We start from the raw sequence: 19,568 nt of genomic DNA, 5'->3' as shown, positions 1-19,568 counted from the left end.
AGCTCCTGTCCCAGTGGCGACTTGGATCCGCTCCGATTTGCCGACCGGAGCCACAGCTCTACGCCAGACGCCACCTTGACGGCTCTTCACTCAACCCCGGAATATCTGGACAGCAAAGATGCATCCATCAGGATGTTGTTTTGTCGATTACAGCTCGGTATTCGGTACCGTAATCCCCTGAAAACTAATCACTAAATTCCAAAACCTGGGCCACGGTACCTCCTTGTGCCTTTGGAGTCTGGATTTCCTCTCTTGTAGACCCCACTTGGCTTGGATTGGCAGTAAGATCTCCTCCACGATTTCCTGAACGCCTCCATCCTGATCAAAAAGGCGCAACAGCGCCTTTATTTCCTGCGGAGTATGACTAAAGCTCACCTCTGGATACTGACGGAGTTTTACCGCTGTACCATTGAGAGCATTCTCACCAACTGCATCTCAGCGTGGTGTGGCAATTGTCCCGTATCGGACCGCAAAGCACTCCAGCGTGTGGTGAAAACTGCCCAGCGGATTATCGGCACCCAATTGCCCACCATTGAGAACATCTACCATAACCGCTGCCTGGGCAGGGCGAAAAGCATTATCAAGGATGCATCTCACCCTAACCATGGACTTTTTACTCTCCTCCCATCCGCTAGGCGCTACAGGAGCCTCCGCTCCCGCACCAGCAGGCACAGGAAGAGTTTCTTCCCTGAGGCTGTGACCCTGCTGAACCTCTCATCACAGCGCTAAGCAGTATTGCACCCGTATTGTACTGTCTCAGTACTTTTATATTTGTGTGCTGTAGCACTTACTTTTTATTCGCAGTTATTTTGTAAATGACACTATTCTTTGCATTTCTGGTCAGATGCTGACTGCATTTCATTGGCTTTGTATCTGTACTCGGCACAATGACAGTAAAGTTGAATCTGATCTAATCTAATCTAATTTTCTGCTCAAAACCATTTGTGTTCCCATACCAGGCCGTTACACAGCCAGTCGGCACTGTTTCCACTATACTTCAAGAGAAGTTCGTCAAGGTTTTGGATGAGATGCTGAATGTTCACAGACTCCTGAGGAAGTAGAGGCGCTGTCCGTGCATTCTTCTCAATTATATTTACATGACGGGTCCCCTGAGATAGTGACACCCAGGAATTTAGTTAATGACCTTCTACACCTCCGACCCTCCAATGATTACTGGCTGATGACTCTCTCGTTTCCCTCTTCTGAAGTCTACAATTGGTCTTGCTGACATTGAATGGGAGGTTGTCGTTGCTACATCACTCAGCCAAAATTTTTTCCTTTTTTCTTTTTTCCCCAATATTTTTATTAAATTTCATATACACAAAATACACAATGCATAAGGATACTTATTATAAATCAAAATAAGGTAGCACAAAATGCACTATCTATAAATCACACTGATACAATCACGGTATCCCATATTCATGATCAATCAAATAAAATAAATTGAATTATTAAATACAATAATATGGTTAATTATATTATTCAGTTATTACCCCTCAATCATCAGGAAGAAGGTACAGGAGCCTCAGGACTCAAACCACCAGGTTCAGGGACAGTTATTACCCCTCAAACATCAGGAAGTGGGTACAGGAGCCTCAGGACTCAAACAACCAGGTTCAGGGACAGTTACTACCCCTCAAACATCAGGAAGGAGGTACAGGAGCCTCAGGACTCACACCACCAGGTTCAGGAACAGTTATTACCCCTCAACCATCAGGAAGGAGGTACAGGAGCCTCAGGACTCACACCACCAGGTTCAGGAACAGTTATTACCCCTCAATCATCAGGAAGAAGGTACAGGAGCCTCAGGACTCAAACCACCAGGTTCAGGGACAGTTATTACCCCTCAAACATCAGGAAGGAGGTACAGGAGCCTCAGGACTCAAACCACCAGGTTCAGGGACAGTTATTACCCCTCAAACATCAGGAAGGAAGTACAGGAGCCTCAGGACCCACACCACAATGTTCAGGAACAGTAATTACCCCTCAAACATCAGGAAGGAGGTACAGGAGCCTCAGGACTCACACCACCAGGTTCAGGAATAGTTATTACTCCTCAACCATCAGGAAGGAGGTACAGGAGCCTCAGGACCCACACCACCAGGTTCAGGAATAGTTATTACCCCTCAACCATCAGGAAGGAGGTACAGGAGCCTCAGGTCTCACACCACCATGTTCAGGAACAGTTATTACCCCTCAAACATCAGGAAGGAGGTACAGAAGCCACAGGACTCACACCACAAGGTTCAGGAACAGTTATTACCCCTTAAACATCAGGAAGGAGGTACAGGAGCCTCAGGACTCACACCACCAGGTTCAGGAACAGTTATTACCCCTTAAACATCAGGAAGGAGGTACAGGAGCCTCAGGACTCACACCACCAGGTTCAGGAACAGTTATTACCCCTCAACCATCAGGAAGGAGGTACAGGAGCCTCAGGTCTCACACCACCAGGTTCAGGGACAGTTATTGCCCCTCAACCATCAAGCTCTTTAACAACACGGGATAACTTTACTCACTTCGTTAATGAAATGTTCCCACAACCAGTGGACTCACTTTCAAGGACTCCTCATCTCATGTTCTCGTAATTTATTGCTATTTATTTGTATTTGCATTTGCACAGTTTGTTGTCTTCTGCACTCTGGTTGATGTTTCATGGACCCTGTTATACAGTGCTTATAAAAAGTGTTCACCCTAACCCCCTTGGAAGTTTTCATATTTTATTGTTTTACAACATTGAATCATCATGGATTTAATTTGGCTTTCCTTGACACTGAACAACAGAAGAAGACTCTTTCATGTCTTAGTGATAACAGATCTCTACAAAGTGATCTAAATTAATTACAAATATAAGACACAAAATAATAGATGGCATAAGCATTCACCCCCTTTTATATGGTGCAGCCAATTGGTTTCAGAAGTCACATAATTAGTTAAATGGAGATCAATGCTCGCAGTTGAGGTGTTTCAATTGTTTGTAGTAAAAATACACCTGTATCTGGAAGGTCCAACTGCTGGTGAGTCAGTATCCTGGCAAGAAACTACACCATGAAGACAAAAACACACTGCAAGCAACTCGACAAAAAGGTTCTTGAATAGCACAGGTCAGGAGACGGATACGAGAGAATTTCCAGGTCACTGAATATTCCCTTGGAGTACAGTTAAGTCAGTCATCAAGAAATGGAAAGAATATGGCTGAGCTGTAAATCTGCCCTAGAGCAGACCGTCCTCAGAAATGGAGTGACCGTGCAAGAAGGGGACTAGAGAGGGAGGCCGCCAAGAGACCCATGACAGCTCTGGAGGAGTTACAAGCTTCAGTGGCTGAGATGGGAGAGACTGTGCAAACAAATCTTCACCAGTCACAGCTTTATGGGAGAGTGGCAAAGAGAAAACCACTGTTGAAAAAAACTCACATGAATTCTCAGCTGGAGTTTGCCAGATGGCATGTGGGAGATTCTGAAGTTGGCAGGAAGAGGGTTCTATGGTCTGATGAAACCAAAATTGAGCTTTTTGGCTATCAGACCAAATGCCAAATACCGCACACCATCTAGAACACACCGTCCCTACCATGAAGCATGGTGGTGGCTGCATCATGCTGTGGGGATGCTTCACTGCAGCAGGCCCTGGAAGGCTTGTGAAGGTAGAGGATAAAATGAACGCAGCAAAATACAGGGAAATCCAGGAGGAAAATCTGATGCAGTCTGCTGGAGAACTGCGACCTGGGAGAAAATTGGTTTTCCAGCAAGACGATGACCCCCAAGCACAAAGCCAAAGCTACACAGGAATGACTTGAAAACAGCAAAGTTAATGTCCTGGATGGCCAAGTCAGAGTCCAGCCCTCAATCCGAATTGAGAATTCGTGGCTGGACTTGAATAGGACTGTTTACTGACAATCCCCATGCAATCTGACAGAGTTTGAGCAGTTTTGTAAAGAATGGGGAAAAATTGCGTGTCCAGATGTGCAAAGCTGATAGAGACCTTTCCACACAGAATGGACTCAAGGCTGTAACTGCTGTCAAAGGTGCACCTACTAAATACTGATTTGAAGAGGGTGAATACTTATGACATCAATAATTTTGTGTTTTATATTTGTAATTAATTTAGATCACTTTGTAGAGATCTGTTTTCACTGAGACACGGAAGTCTTTTTTCTGTTGTTCAGTGTCAAAAAAAAAGCCAAATTAAATCCACTGTGATTCAATGTTGTAAAACAATAAAACATGAAAACTTCCTGGGCGGGGGGGGGGGTTGGGAATACATTTTCTTGGCATTGTAGTTACTATCCTATAGATTTATTGAGTATATCCACAAGAAAATGAATCTCAGGGTTGTATATGGTGACATATAGTTACTTTGACAATAAAATTTACTGTGAACACACACACACTCACACGCAGACATGCACACTCTCTCTCTCTCTCACACACACACACACACAAAGAACAATCAAGGCGCAAAGATTAACATAGACTTTAATTAGCTCAGCTACACAGTAACAAAGGCAACTATTGAAATATGCAAACCCTCCCAACCCTCCCACCCTCCCCCATCCACTCGCTCCTTCTCCCAGTCTCCAACCAACCAATCACAATCAAATACACTCAACCAATCCCAACCCAGCTCAATAAAACCCAAGCAACACACATCAAAGTTGCTGGTGAACGCAGCAGGCCCAGCAGCATCTCTAGGAAGAGGTACAGTCAACGTTTCAGGCCGAGACCCTTCGTCAGGACTAACTGAAAGAATCTCTTACTAGCTCTTCTTTCAGTTAGTCCTGACGAAGGGTCTCGGCCCGAAACATCGACTGTACCTCTTCCTAGAGATGCTGCCCGGCCTGCTGCGTTCACCAGCAACTTTGATGTGTGTTGCTTGAATTTCCAGCATCTGCAGAATTCCTTGTGTTTGCATCAATAAAACCCAGCTACTCTTAACCCGATCCAACGCAACCAACAAACCCAACCCAACTCAACCCAAATAACCAATGCCCACCCAACTCGACCCAAACCGACCAATCCCAACCCAACTCAACCCAAACAGACCAATTCCCACCCAACTCGACCCAAACCAACCAATCCCAACCCAAGTCAACACAAACCAACCAATCCCAACCCAACTCAACCAAAACTGACCAATCCCAACCCAACTAAACCTAAACCAACCAATCCCAACCCAAGTCAACACAAACCAACCAATCCCAACCCAACTCAACCTAAACTGACCAATCCCAACCAAACTTAATGCAAACCTCAACCCAGTCAACCCCACCCAACCCAATCAATGCCACGTCACCCCACAACCCCAACCCCTTGGACAGTGAGCGGTTCAATCCAGCGGCCGCTTCTCGCTGTACTTCCTGGTGTGTTCCTCGGCGTTCCTCTGGAACTTCTCCCGGTCCTTGCTGTATTCCTCGGCAAGTTCCGTCCTCAGCGGGTGCTCCGGCTCCGGGTTCTCGATCAGCTGGACAAGGGACTCGATAACTGTCCGAGAGGAGAGTGGTCAGGGGCCCAGTGGCCATCGCAAAGCCAGTGGCCAAAGCAGGCCATCTCACTCCTCATCTCCGTGACTTTCTCCCTCCTCTGCTCGCCTCCGCAACTCAGTTACCTGTTCCCGCTCTGTCACCCCCTCCCTCTCCATCAACATCATCCCTCTCTACACCCCTCCCCGTCGCTGTTACCCCCTCCCCTACACCCTCCCCATCTCCGTCTCTCCCTCCCTCCCCTACACCCTTCTCCGTCTCTGTCCCTCCCTTCCTACCCTACACCCTCCCCGTATCGGTCACCCTCTCCCTCCCCTACACCCCTCCCCGTCTCTGTCACCCCCTCCATCCCCTACACCCCTCCCCGTCGTCGTCACCCCTTCCCTCCCCTACACCCTTCCCGTCACTGTCACCCTCTCCCTCCCCTACACCCCTCCCCGTCTCCGTCACCCCCTCCCTCCCCTACACCCCTCCCCTCCATCATCCCCTCCACCCTACACCCCTCCCCATCTCCATCACCCCCCTCCCTCCCCTACACCCCTCCCCGTCTCCATCACCCCCTCCCTCCCCTACACCCCTCCCCGTCTCCATCACCCCCTCCCTCCCTTACACCCCTCCGTCTCCGTCACCCCTTCCCTCCCCTACACTCCTCCCCATCTCTGTCACCCCTCCCTCCCCTACACCCCTTCCCTTCCCTACACTCCTCCCCATCTCTGTCACCCCTCCCTCCCCTACACCCTCTCCATCCCGTCCCTCCCTTCCTCGCCCGTCAACACCTCCGTTACTACCATCCTCCCCTGGCACCCACCCCTCCTACCTTGCATGATCTTGGTGGCAGGTTTCCAGTTGTCCACGCTGATGATTGGCAGACAGACTTGCCCCTTCTCATCTACGTTCGGGTGGTAAATTTGTGTCTTAAACGTTAGCTTGGGCGGCTTGAACGGGTAATCGCTGGGGTAGTGAATGCAAATCCGGAAAGCCCCCTTGTTGTAGGGGGGCTGTTGCTATTGAGTAGAGGTGGGGGAGAGAGAGGGAGAGGGGAGAGAGAGAGGTGGGAGGGGGAGAGAGGGAAGGGGAGGGAGAAAGGAGGCAGAGTGAGTGGGGAGAATGGGTGGGGGGATCAGGGAACGAGGGGGGAGAGAGAGTTAGTATATATCAGTGTGTTGCTCCGTGTCTCTCTGCAGTGTTACATATTTTTCCCCCTCCGTCTTCCCCTCTCCCCATCTTCTCCTCACGCCTCCTCCAGGGCTCTCTCCCTTCCCCCCCAAGTCCCTCTTCCCCTCCCCCTATCCTCTCCCCCTCCTCCTCCTCTGTCTCCTTTCCCCACTCTCTCCATCCACCCCTACTTCCCTCCCTCCTCCCCGCCATCCTCTCCCTTCGCTCCACTCTCAGAGGACGAGAATATAGAAGCAAGGATGCGTTTAGTGTTGCCAATTTTCTCACTCCCAAATTAGGGACAAAAGTAGCAGTCAATTACAGGACACTAGTGTTTACCCCGAGAGAGACTACAATGAGAATGAAGCCTTGCGCGGGCACCTCAGTGCACATGTGTGTACGTGCCAATCTTTTTCTACAAATCGGTTTTGGCTTAACCTTCCCAATTCTGTTAAGTGAAACTACACTGTACATATATTATTTCTACTTTATATAGGCTGTGTATTTATAATATCATTCCTGCTGTTACTACCAGGTGTTCCCCGCTTTTCGAACGTTCGCTTTACGACACCTCGCTGTTACGAAAGACCTACATTAGTTCCCTGTTTTCGCTAACAGAAGGTGTTTTCACTATTACGATAAAAGTCGGTGTGCGATAAAAGGCAGCGCACGCCCCAAGCAGCCAAGCTCCTCCCCGGGAACTGCATTCTAGCCAGCATTGCTTAAACACGTGCCTGTGAGCATCTGTGCTTTATGTTGATTTATTTTGGGCATCTGTTAGCAAGATGAGTTCTATGGTATTGGAAAAGCCTGAAAGAGTTCGTAAGGGTGTTACACTTTGTGTAAAACTAGACATAACTAAGCGTTTCGATCGTGGTGAACGAAGCAAGGACAAAGTGAGTTCAGCTTGTGGAAGCTGACGAAGATGATGTTGAAGAGGTTTTGGCATCCCATGACCAAGAACTGATAGATGAAGAGCTGATGCAATTGGAAGAGGAAAGGATAACAATTGAAACTGAATGCAGTAGTGAACGGACCGAAAGTAAAGTCGTCCAGGAACTGAACGTGAAGCAACTGTGTGAGATTTTCACTGCTATGATTGCAGAAAGGTACAACTTTAATTTTGAAAGGGTACGTAGGTTTAGGGCATATTTGTAGGATGGTTTGAGTGCTTACAAAGAACTGTATGATAGAAAAATGCACGAGGCTAAGCAGTCAAGCATACTGTTGTTTTTCAAGCCTTCCACATCGGCCACAGCAGACAATGAACCTCGACCTTCAACATCGAGGCAGGCAGACATAGAAGAAGATGAGCTGCCTGCCCTGATGGAAACAGACGACGAGCTGACACCCCAGTCTCCCACCACCCCAACCCCCAGGCTGCGGACAGATACATTGCCGCAGAGAATGCAGCGGTAGCTGGGATGCACCCAACACAACTTTAAGAAAAAAAGCCAAAATAAACAAACTAATTAATTAAGTGCCGCCCGGCACGTAAATGTTGGCCCAGATCAGAGGCGACGGAATCGACAATCGCCTCTGATCTGGACCAACATTTACGTGCTGGGCGGCACCTAATTAATTAGTTTGTTTATTTCGACTTTTTTTCTTAAAGATGTGCTGGGTGCGTTCCAGCTACCACTGTACCCCTGCATGCTTTGCGGATCGGTATTGGTTGATGGCCTGGAGGGTGAGGGCCACTGCACCACCCCAGCCTGCGACGACTCAGCCTAACACACCATCATCAGTGTGCTCGGTACTGTCTTCCTGATTCCGGTTAGTGATACTACACAGTACGTACATTATTTCTACTTTATATAGGCTGTGTATTTTTACGTGTTATTTGGCATGATTTGGCAGCTTCATAGCTTAAAGGTTACTGGAGAAAGTGTTTTTGCCGAGAGCACTTGCGTGAGATTTTTGCTACGGAGAACAGTGTAGCAATGATTGTAGAAAAGTATTTCTACTTTATATAGGCTGAGTATTTATCATATCATTCCTGCTTTTACTATATGTCCACACTGACCCCCTGTTTCCATCCAGGGGGTCAGTGTGGACATGGTGGAGGATTACAAATACCTGGGGATACGAATTGACAATAAACTGGACTGGTCTAAGAACACTGAGGCTGTCTACAAGAAGGGTCAGAGCCGTCTCTATTTCCTGAGGAGACTGAGGTCCTTTAACATCTGCCGGATGATGCTGAGGATGTTCTACGAGTCTGTGGTGGCCAGTGCTATCATGTTTGCTGTTGTGTGCTGGGGCAGCAGGCTGAGGGTAGCAGACACCAACAGAATCAACAAACTCATTCGTAAGGCCAGTGATGTTGTGGGGATGGAACTGGACTCTCTCACGGTGGTGTCTGAAAAGAGGATGCTGTCTAAGTTGCATGCCATCTTGGACAATGTCTCCCATCCACTACATAATGTACTGGGTGGGCACAGGAGTACATTCAGCCAGAGACTCATCCCACCGAGATGCAGCACTGAGCGTCATAGGAAGTCATTCCTGCCTGTGGCCATCAAACTTTACAACTCCTCCCTTGGAGGGTCAGACACCCTGAGCCAATAGGCTGGTCCTGGACTTATATCCAGGCATAATTTACATATTACTATTTAACTATTTATGGTTCTATTACTATTTATTATTTATGGTGCAACTGTAACGAAAACCAATTTCCCCCGGGATCAATAAAGTATGACTATGACTATGTTACTGTTATTTTAGGTTTTACGTGTTATTTGGCATGATTTCGTAGGTTATTTTTGGGTCTGCGAACGCTCACAAATTTTTCCCATATAAATAAATGGTAATTGCTTCTTCACTTTACGACATTCCAGCTTACGAACCGTTTCATAGGAACACTCTACCTTAGCGAGGGATATACAGGACAAGGGCGGTCCTGTATGGGACAAACCAATTTGCCCCAATAAACGGGATGTCCCAGCTAATTTGGGACAGTTGGCAACCCTAGATGTATTGTTGAGATTTCACAAAGCACCTCATTCGGAGTCTTGTGAGCAGTTTTCGGCTCCTTATCTTCGAAAGGATGCACTGAAACCGGAGAGGGTTCGGTGGGGGGGTTCACAGGAATGATTCCAGGAACGAAGGGGTTAACGTATGAGGAGTGTTTGACGGCTCTGGGCCTGAACTCAAGCTGGAGCTTAGAAGAATGAGGGGGTTGGAATCTCATTGAAACGGATCGAATATTTAAAGGCCGAGATGGAGTGGATGTGGAGAGGACATTTCCTACAATGGGTTGGGGGGGGGGGTGTCCACGACCAGAGGGCACGGCCTCAGAATGAAAAGGACGCCCTTTATAGTGGAGGGTGAGAGTTTCTTATTAGTCGGGGCGTCCAAAGGTCACGGGAAGAAGGCAGGGTGGGATGGCAGAGCAGATTTGATGGGGTGAATGGCCCCCATTCTGTTCCTGTGCCCAACGGTCGTATGGTCCCCACACCCCCCGCCCCCCACAACCCTCTGTCCTCGCTGACTGCCACCGACGCTCCCTGCAGCATCACCCACCGGCAGGATCAGCCCCTCCCAGGTGAACACATTGTCGTCGGCCTGCAGGTTCCGGATGAAAGCCTTGCCCGATGCCTTGATGTCCGCCAGTTCCTGCCGGGAACACAAGCGGGAATATGTCACCGAATGGAAAGAGTGAGAGAGAGAGGTGGGGGAGAGAGTCAGAGTGGGAGGGAGAGAGAAAGGGGAGAGAGGTGGGGAGGGAGAGAGAAAGTGATGTTGAGAGAGAGAGGGAGAGGGAGGGAAGGAGATGGAGGGGGAGGGAGGGGAAACAGAGTGAGAGAGAGTGACAGTGAGAGGGTTTGAGAGAGAGAGAGGGAGGGAGAGAGGGGAGAGAGCAAGAGAGAGACACAGAGACACAGAGAGTCATAGACACAGAGAGAGAGACACACAGACATAGAAAGATAGAGGCAGAGAGTGATAGAGAGAGAAACACAGAGAGAGAGAGAGAGAGAGAGAGAGAGAGAGAGGGAGAGAGCAAGACAGAGACAGAAAGAGAGGAAGACACAGAGTCATACAGAGACAGTGGGAAAAAGAGACAGACAGAAAGAGAGTGAGAGACACACACACACAGAAAGAGAGAGCTGGTGACAGATATGCGAAGGCATGCAGAGGAGGGACAGGTTGTAGGAGAATGGAAAGGGTGATGGGGAGAGGGGTGCAGGGGACGGAGGGGGTGATGGAGACGGGGAGGGTGTAGGGGAGGGAGGGGGTGATGGAGACGGGGAGGGGTGCAGGGGAGGGAGGGGGTGATGGAGACGGGGAGGGGTGTAGAGGAGGGAGGGGGTGATGGAGATGGGGAGGGGTGTAGGGTAGGGAGGGGGTGATGGAGACGGGGAGGGGTGTAGGGGAGGGAGGGGGTGATGGAGACGGGGAGGGGTGTAGGGGAGGGAGGGGTGATGGAGATGGGGAGGGGTGTAGGGGAGGGAGGGGGCGATGGAGACGGGGAGGGTGTAGGGGAGGGAGGGGGCGATGGAGACGGGGAGGGGTGTAGGGGAGGGAGGGGGTGATGGAGACGGGGAGGGGTGTAGGGGAGGGAGGGGGTGATGGAGACGGGGAGGGGTGTAGGGGAGGGAGGGGGTGATGGAGACGGGGAGGGGTGTAGAGGAGGGAGGGGGTCATGGAGATGGGGAGGGGTGTAGGGTAGGGAGGGGGTGATGGAGACGGGGAGGGGTGTAGGGGAGGGAGGGGGTGATGGAGACGGGGAGGGGTGTAGGGGAGGGAGGGGTGATGGAGATGGGGAGGGGTGTAGGGGAGGGAGGGGGTGATGGAGACGGGGAGGGTGTAGGGGAGGGAGGGGGCGATGGAGACGGGGAGGGGTGTAGGGGAGGGAGGGGGTGATGGAGACGGGGAGGGGAGTAGGGGAGGGAGGGGGTGATGGAGACGGGGAGGGTTGTAGGGGAGGGAGGGGGTGACGGAGACGGGGAGGGGTGTAGGGGAGGGAGGGGGTGACGGAGACGGGGAGGGGTGTAGGGTAGGGAGGGGGTGACGGAGACAGGGAGGGGTGTAGGGGAGGGAGGGGGTGACGGAGACGGGGAGGGGTGTAGGGGAAGGGAGGGGGTGATGGAGACGGGGAGGGGTGTAGGGGACGGAGGGGGTGATGGAGACGGGGAGGGGTGTAGGGGAGGGAGGGGGTGATGGAGACGGGGAGGAGTGTAGGGGAGGGAGGGGGTGATGGAGACGGGGAGGGGTGTAGGGGAGGGAGTGGGTGATGGAGACGGGGAGGGGTGTAGGGGAGGGAGGGGGTGACGGAGACGGGGAGGGGTGTAGGGGAGGGAGGGGGTGATGGAGACGGGGAGGGGTGTAGGGGAGGGAGGGGGTGACGGAGACGGGGAGGGGTGTAGGGGAGGGAGTGGGTGATGGAGACGGGGAGGGGTGTAGGGGACGGCGGGGGTGATGGAGACGGGGAGGGGTGTAGGGGAGGGAGGGGGTGATGGAGACGGGGAGGGGTGTAGAGGAGGGAGGGGGTGACGGAGACGGGGAGGGGTGTAGGGGAGGGAGGGGGTGATGGAGACGGGGAGGGGTGTAGGGGACGGAGGGGGTGATGGAGACGGGGAGGGGTGTAGGGGAGGGAGGGGGTGATGGAGACGGGGAGGGGTGTAGAGGAGGGAGGGGGTGACGGAGACGGGGAGGGGTGTAGGGGAGGGAGGGGGTGATGGAGACGGGGAGGGGTGTAGGGGAGGGAGGGGGTGATGGAGACGGGGAGGGGTGTAGGGGAGGGAGGGGGTGACGGAGACGGGGAGGGGTGTAGGGTAGGGAGGGGGTGATGGAGACGGGGAGGGGTGTAGGGGAGGGATGGGGTGATGGAGACGGGGAGGGGTGTAGGGGAGGGAGGGGGTGACGGAGACGGGGAGGGGTGTAGGGGAGGGAGGTGTGACGGAGACGAGGAGGGGTGTAGGGGAGGGAGGGGGTGACGGAGACGAGGAGGGGTGTAGGGGAATGAGGGGGTGACGGAGACGGGGAGGGGTGTAGGGGAGGGAGGGGGTGATGGAGACGGGGAGGGGTGTAGGGGAGGGAGGGGGTGATGGAGACGGGGAGGGGTGTAGGGGAGGGAGGGGGTGACGGAGACGGGGAGGGGTGTAGGGGAGGGAGGGGTGACGGAGACGGGGAGGGGTGTAGGGGAGGGAGTGGGTGATGGAGACGGGGAGGGGTGTAGAGGAGGGAGGGGGTGACGGAGACGGGGAGGGGTGTAGGGGAGGGAGGGGGTGATGGAGACGGGGAGGGGTGTAGGGGACGGAGGGGGTGATGGAGACGGGGAGGGGTGTAGGGGAGGGAGGGGGTGATGGAGACGGGGAGGGGTGTAGAGGAGGGAGGGGGTGACGGAGACGGGGAGGGGTGTAGGGGAGGGAGGGGGTGATGGAGACGGGGAGGGGTGTAGGGGAGGGAGGGGGTGATGGAGACGGGGAGGGGTGTAGGGGAGGGAGGGGGTGACGGAGACGGGGAGGGGTGTAGGGTAGGGAGGGGGTGATGGAGACGGGGAGGGGTGTAGGGGAGGGATGGGGTGATGGAGACGGGGAGGGGTGTAGGGGAGGGAGGGGGTGACGGAGACGGGGAGGGGTGTAGGGGAGGGAGGTGTGACGGAGACGAGGAGGGGTGTAGGGGAGGGAGGGGGTGATGGAGATGAGGAGGGGTGTAGGGGAATGAGGGGGTGACGGAGACGGGGAGGGGTGTAGGGGAGGGAGGGGGTGATGGAGACGGGGAGGGGTGTAGGGGAGGGAGGGGGTGATGGAGACGGGGAGGGGTGTAGGGGAGGGAGGGGGTGACGGAGACGGGGAGGGGTGTAGGGGAGGGAGGTGTGACGGAGACGAGGAGGGGTGTAGGGGAGGGAGGGGGTGACGGAGACGAGGAGGGGTGTAGGGGAATGAGGGGGTGACGGAGACGGGGAGGGGTGTAGGGGAGGGAGGGGGTGATGGAGACGGGGAGGGGTGTAGGGGAGGGAGGGGGTGACGGAGACGGGGAGGGGTGTAGGGGAGGGAGGGGGTGACGGAGACGGGGAGGGGTGTAGGGGAGGGAGTGGGTGTAGGGGAGGGAGTGGTGATGGAAACAGGGAGGTGTGTTAGGGGAGTGAAGGGGTGACAGAGACAGGGAGGGCTGTCGGGGAGGGAGGGGCTGACGGCGATGGGAAAGGGTTTAAGGGAGGGAGAGGTGACGGAAACGGGGAGATTTGTATCGGAGGAGGTCAACCAGGTTTCACTTTCGAAGGCATTTCTTGGAAGTGACGGGGGCGTTCACGAAACTTGGCCCCAGAGCAGGCACCGACAACTGTTGTAAACAACGCCTTCCTTCCTCTCGCGGCCTTCCACCCTTCAGACAAATACTCTGCCCGTCTCTCTCCCTCCCTCCCTCTGCCCTCTCCTGGCTCTGTCCCTCTCCCTTCTCTACCAACCCCCCCCGCTCTCTCTCCCTCCCTCTCTCCCTCTGCCCTCTCCTGGCTCTGTCCCTCTCCCTTCTCTCCCCGCTCTCTCTCCCTCCCTCTCTCCCTCTGCCCTCTCCTGGCTCTGTCCCTCTCCCTTCTCTCCCCGCTCTCTCTCTCTTCCCCTATATCTCTCTCCTTCTCTCCCTCCTTCTCTCCCTCCCTCTCCCGTCTCTCTCTCCATCCCTCACCCCTCTCTTCCCCCCCCCATCTCTCTCTGCCGGCCCAGTTCCATCCCTTTGAACACCCCCCCCCCACCACCACCACCGTCCCGTCCCCCCCTCCCAGGCCAACATCCTCCATCCATCTCTCCCCCTCTCCCTGTCTCTCTTCCTCCCTCCAGTCCCTCCTATCTCGCTGACCCTCCCTCCCTCCCTCTCTCCCTCGCTCTCTATCCCCTCTCTCTCTTATCTCCCCTCATCTCTCTCCCGATCACTCCTTCAGTCCCGTTTCTCTCTCTCTCTTTCTCCCCATCTCTCCTTCCCCCTCTCTCTGGACCTGCCTCACTCTTCCCCCACCCCCCCCTCCCTCTCTGACACCCCTCCCGTCCCTTTCACTCGAACCACTTCCTGATTGGGCCCTGAGCCTCTCTCTCTCTCTCTCTCTCTCTCTCCCCGCCCTTCCCCACCCCTCCTCAGCCGTTTAACCGGGACCCTCTGAGGCATCTCCTCCTCCGTCCCCTCCCTCTTCCACTTCGCTCCCTCTCCCGGCTTCGGCATCGGCGCCGACACCTTTCGACCCGGGGCTGTGCCGTGTCTCCGCAGTCAGGAAGTGGAACAGGGTGGCAATGAGGTTTCCGCTGTAAAACACCCCCTCCCCTACCTCGGCCGGGCTCCCTCCTGCCCCGAAACCACCCCGCGGCTCCCCACCCTCCAACCCCCGACATCGGGTGGGTGTCCCGCCGCGGACGCACCCGTTCCTCACCCGGTTCAGTCGCTTGGCCGAACCCATCTCTGCCGGTTTCTCTCGGAGGAGGGAGGAGAGGACAGCGGTTTTTTCTTCCGAGAACGCAGGGAGGGAGGGGAGTGGGACCGAAGGGGACGGCCTGTGGGAGGGGACGGGGCGGTCTCTCCCCGCGGCTGGCCAGTGGCACGGCGAGGCACCGGGAGAGGGACGGGGATTCCCCCACCCTACGGCAGCAAGTGTAAGAAGGAGAGACGGTGGAGGGAGAGAGAGAGATGGCAGGAGGGGAGAGAGGAGGAAAAAGTGAATCGGAAGACGAGAAAATAACGGGAAGAAGGAGAGCCAGACACCCCCATGACACCCAGTAAATACTGACACACTCCCCGGGACCCCCTGTAAATACTGACACACTCCCCGGGATCCCCTGTAAATACAGACACACTCCCCGGGATCCCCTGTAAATACTGACACACTCCCCGGGACCCCCTGTAAATACTGACACACTCCCCGGGACCCCTGTAAATACTGACACACTCCCCAGGACCCCCTGTAAATACTGACACACTCCCCGGGATCCCCCTGTAAATACCCACAAACTCCCCGGGATCCCCTGTAATTACTGACACACACCCCGGGATCCCCCTGTAAATACTGACACACTCCCCGGGACCCCTGTAAATACTGACACACTCCCCAGCACCCCCTGTAAATACTGACACACTCCCCGGGATCCCCCTGTAAATACAGACACACTCCCGGGGACCCCCTGTAAATACAGACACACTCCCCGGGACCCCCTGTAAATACTGACACACTCCCTGGGACCCCCTGTAAATACTGACACACTACCCGGGATCCCCTGTAAATACAGACACACTCCCCGGGAACCCCCTGTAAATACAGACACACTCCCCGGGACCCCCTGTAAATACTGACACACTCCCCGGGACCCCCCTGTAAATACAGACACACTCCCCGGGACCCCCTGTAAATACAGACACACTCCCCGGGACCCTGTAAATACAGATACACTCCCCGGGATCCCCTGTAAATACTGACACACTCCCCAGGATCTCCTGTAAATACAGACACACTCCCCAGGATCCCCTGTAAATACTGACACACTCCCCAGGATCCCCTGTAAATACTGACACACTCCCCGGGATCCCCAGTAAATACTGACACACTCCCCAGGATCCCCTGTAAATACTGACACACTCCCCGGGATCCCCTGTAAATACTGACACACTCCCCAGGACCCCCTGTAAATACTGACACACTCCCCGGGATCCCCCTGTAAATACCCACAAACTCCCCGGGATCCCCTGTAATTACTGACACACTCCCCGGGATCCCCCTGTAAATACTGACACACTCCCCGGGATCCCCCTGTAAATACAGACACACTCCCCGGGATCCCCCTGTAAATACAGACACACTCCCCGGGACCCCCTGTAAATACTGACACACTCCCTGGGACCCCCTGTAAATACTGACACACTCCCCGGGATCCCCTGTAAATACAGACACACTCCCCGGGACCCCCTGTAAATACAGACACACTCCCCGGGATCCCCCTGTAAATACAGACACACTCCCCGGGACCCCCTGTAAATACCCACAAACTCCCCGGGATCCCCTGTAATTACTGACACACTCCCCAGGATCCCCCTGTAAATACTGACACACTCCCCGGGACCCCTATAAATACTGACACACTCCCCAGGACCCCCTGTAAATACTGACACACTCCCCGGGATCCTCTGTAATTACTGACACACTCCCCGGGATCCCCCTGTAAATACTGACACACTCCCCGGGACCCCTGTAAATACTGACACACTCCCCGGGACCCCCTGTAAATACTGACACACTCCCCGGGACCCCTGTAAATACTGACACACTCCCCGGGACCACCTGTAAATACTGACACACTCCCCGGGATCCCCTGTAAATACTGACACACTCCCCGGGAGCCCCTGTAAATACAGAAACACTCCCCGGGATCCACTGTAAATACTGACACACTCCCCAGGATCCCCCTGTAAATACTGACACACTCCCCGGGACCCCTGTAAATACTGACACACTCCCCGGGACCTCCTGTAAATACTGACACACACCCCGGGACCCCCTGTAAATACTGACACACTCCCCGGGATCCACTGTAAATACTGACACACTCCCCGGGATCCCCTGTAAATACAGACACACTCCCCGGGATCCCCTGTAAATACTGACACACTCCCCGGGACCCTCTGTAAATACAGACCCACTCCCCGGGATCCCCTGTAAATAATTCCACACTCCCCGGTACCCCCTGTAAATACAGACACATTCCCCGGGATCCCCTGTAAATAATTACACACTCCCCAGGACCCCCTGTAAATACTGACACACTCCCCAGGACCCCCTGTAAATACCGACACACTCCCCGGGATCCCCTGTAAATAATTACACACTCCCCGGGACCCCCTGTAAATACAGACACACTCCCCGGGACCCCTGTAAATAATTACACACTCCCCGGGACACACTCACTGGAATCTTTAGAAATAATGAGACTAACAAGAGAAAATCCTCAGCAACTGATGCTGGAAATCCTGACAAACACACACGAAATGCTGGTGGAACTCAGCATGCCAGGCAGCATCTGTGGGAAAGAGTAAAGCGGTCAACGTTTCGGGCCGAGACTCTTCATCGGGACTGAGGATCGAGATGAGAGGACAGAGCGAAGAGGAGGGTGAAGATCAGGATGAAGTACAAGGCGGGAGGTGATTTGTGAAACCGGGAGAGGGGAACGGGGGTGAAGTGAAGAGCTTGGAAGTGGATTGGTGAGGGAGATACAGGGCTGGAGAAGGGGGGAATCTGATAGGAGCGGACAGAAGACCGTGGAAGAAATGGGAAGATTGAGGGGCATCAGAGAGTGGTGAAGGGGAGCTGAGGAGATGGAGGTGCGAGTGGGAATTGGGAATGAGGTATGGTGAAGGGTGACGGAGCGTAGGTGCCTGACGAAGCGGTCTCCTAATCTACGTCTGGTCTCACAGGAGGCCACACCGGGAGCACCGGACACAGTTGGTGACCCCAGCAGACTCCCAGGTGAGAGGTCATCCATCTGGGGCCCTGAACGGTAGTGAGGGAGGAGGTGTAGGGGACAGGTGTAGCACTCGTTCCGCCTGCGAGTGTCAGTGCCGGGAGGGAGATCGGTGGGGGAGGGACGAGCGGACAAGGGAGTCGCGTTGGGAGCGATCCCGGTGGAGGGGAGGGGGGAGGGAAGGATGTGTCTGGTGGTGGGATCCCGTTGGGAGATGGCAGAGGCTCAGCGGAATTATGTGCTGGATGTGGAGGCTGGTAGGGTGGTGGGCGAGGAGAAGAGGAACCTTATCCGTGGCAGGGTGGCGTGTACGGAATGGAAGAGAAGCGGTTGAGGGCAGCGATGGTGGTGGAGGAAGGGAATCCCCTTTCTTTGAAAATGGAGGACAACTCCTTCGTTCTGGAATGAAAAGCCTCATCCTGAGAGCAGATGTGGTGGAGACGGGGGAGCTGAGAGAAGGAGATGGTGGTTTTTTTTATAAGTACAATGGTGGGAGCATCAGAGGTTACGGGGAGGAGGCATAGTCCAGGGGAGCTCTGAGAGTCTGTGGGTTTGTAATAGGCATCGGTAGATAAGCTGCCTCCGGAGGGAGAGATGGTGAGGTCGAGAAAGGGGGAAGGAGGTGTCGGAAATAGACCAGGTAAATCTGAGGGCAGGCTGGAAGTTCGAGTTCAGAGCGGGTGCAGAAAGCAGCACCAATGCAGTCCACAGGGGCAGAATTGGGCCATCTGGCCCATCGAGTCTGCTTCGCCATTCAATCCTGGCTGATCTTGATTGTGGTAGGGGAGTAGAAGATGGCGGCACGACGCAGCGCGCGCGGCCTCTCCGAAATGATATCGTATTTGTGAAGTAGGAGCCGTGCACAATCCTGATTTGATGGAGACGGACGTGAGAAGCACGGAGGAACATCTGGAGAAAGTTCTGAAATGCCCGCTTCGCTGCGGCTGCTGCTGTGCGATCGAGAATCTGCGGAGGGAAGGCCCCAAATCCTCGGCTTTGCCTATTGCCTGTTGCCGGAGTCGAAGCGCTCGGCAGAGATGGTGCTCGGTGCTCAGTGTCGGAGGCTCGAAGTTTTCGGACGGTCTCAGAGTCGGGTGCTTCCAGGGTGCTGCATCAGCAGGTTTGCGGCGCTGGAAGCTTATGGCAGGGAGAGTTTCTTCCTTCTACCGTCTGCGTGAGACGATGAGACTTTTGAGAGACTTTGAGACTTTTTTTTACCGTGCCCATGGTCTGCTCTTTATCAAATTACGGTATTGCTTTGCACTGTTGTAACTATATGTTATAATTATGTGGTTTTGTCAGTTTTTTAGTCTTGGTCTGTCCTGTGTTTCTGTGATATCACTCCGGAGGAATATTGTATCATTTCTTAATGCATGCATTACTAAATGACAATAAAAGAGGACTGTGTGTCCTCATAATCTAATCTAATCATTTTTTTAAATCTCCTCCTCAACCCCAGATCCCGGCCTTCTCCCCATAACCTTTAATGCCGTGTCCAA

The 19,568-nt window shown here is 54.0% G+C and overlaps 1 protein-coding gene across 1 annotated transcript; it reads right to left on the bottom strand.

The window, feature by feature from the left end:
- Positions 1-4,811: 4,811 nt before the first annotated feature.
- LOC134341734 (ubiquitin-conjugating enzyme E2 L3-like) lies at positions 4,812-15,138 on the bottom strand. Its single transcript, XM_063039636.1, has 4 exons — positions 14,997-15,138; positions 10,160-10,252; positions 6,297-6,483; positions 4,812-5,480 (listed from the first exon to the last, which is right to left on the bottom strand). The coding sequence occupies exons 1-4, from the start codon at positions 15,021-15,023 to the stop codon at positions 5,326-5,328; spliced, it is 462 nt and encodes a 153-aa protein (XP_062895706.1). The 5' UTR covers positions 15,024-15,138; the 3' UTR covers positions 4,812-5,325.
- Between the last annotated feature and the right edge of the window lie 4,430 nt (positions 15,139-19,568).

The sequence above is a fragment of the Mobula hypostoma genome, unplaced genomic scaffold (assembly GCF_963921235.1).
Source record: "Mobula hypostoma unplaced genomic scaffold, sMobHyp1.1 scaffold_91, whole genome shotgun sequence".
Lineage (NCBI taxonomy): Eukaryota > Metazoa > Chordata > Chondrichthyes > Myliobatiformes > Myliobatidae > Mobula > Mobula hypostoma.
This window is presented reverse-complemented; position numbering and strand designations above follow the sequence as displayed.

Excerpts from the sequence above, each read along its gene's own strand:
- LOC134341734 (XM_063039636.1), bottom strand. The coding sequence starts at position 15,023 with ATGGGTTCGGCCAAGCGACTGAACCGG. Across the intron at positions 6,484-10,159 it reads GGGAGGGGCTGATCCTGCCG|CAACAGCCCCCCTACAACAA; the intron begins GTGGGTGATGCT and ends TCTACTCAATAG. Across the intron at positions 5,481-6,296 it reads TGCCACCAAGATCATGCAAG|TTATCGAGTCCCTTGTCCAG; the intron begins GTAGGAGGGGTG and ends CCTCTCGGACAG.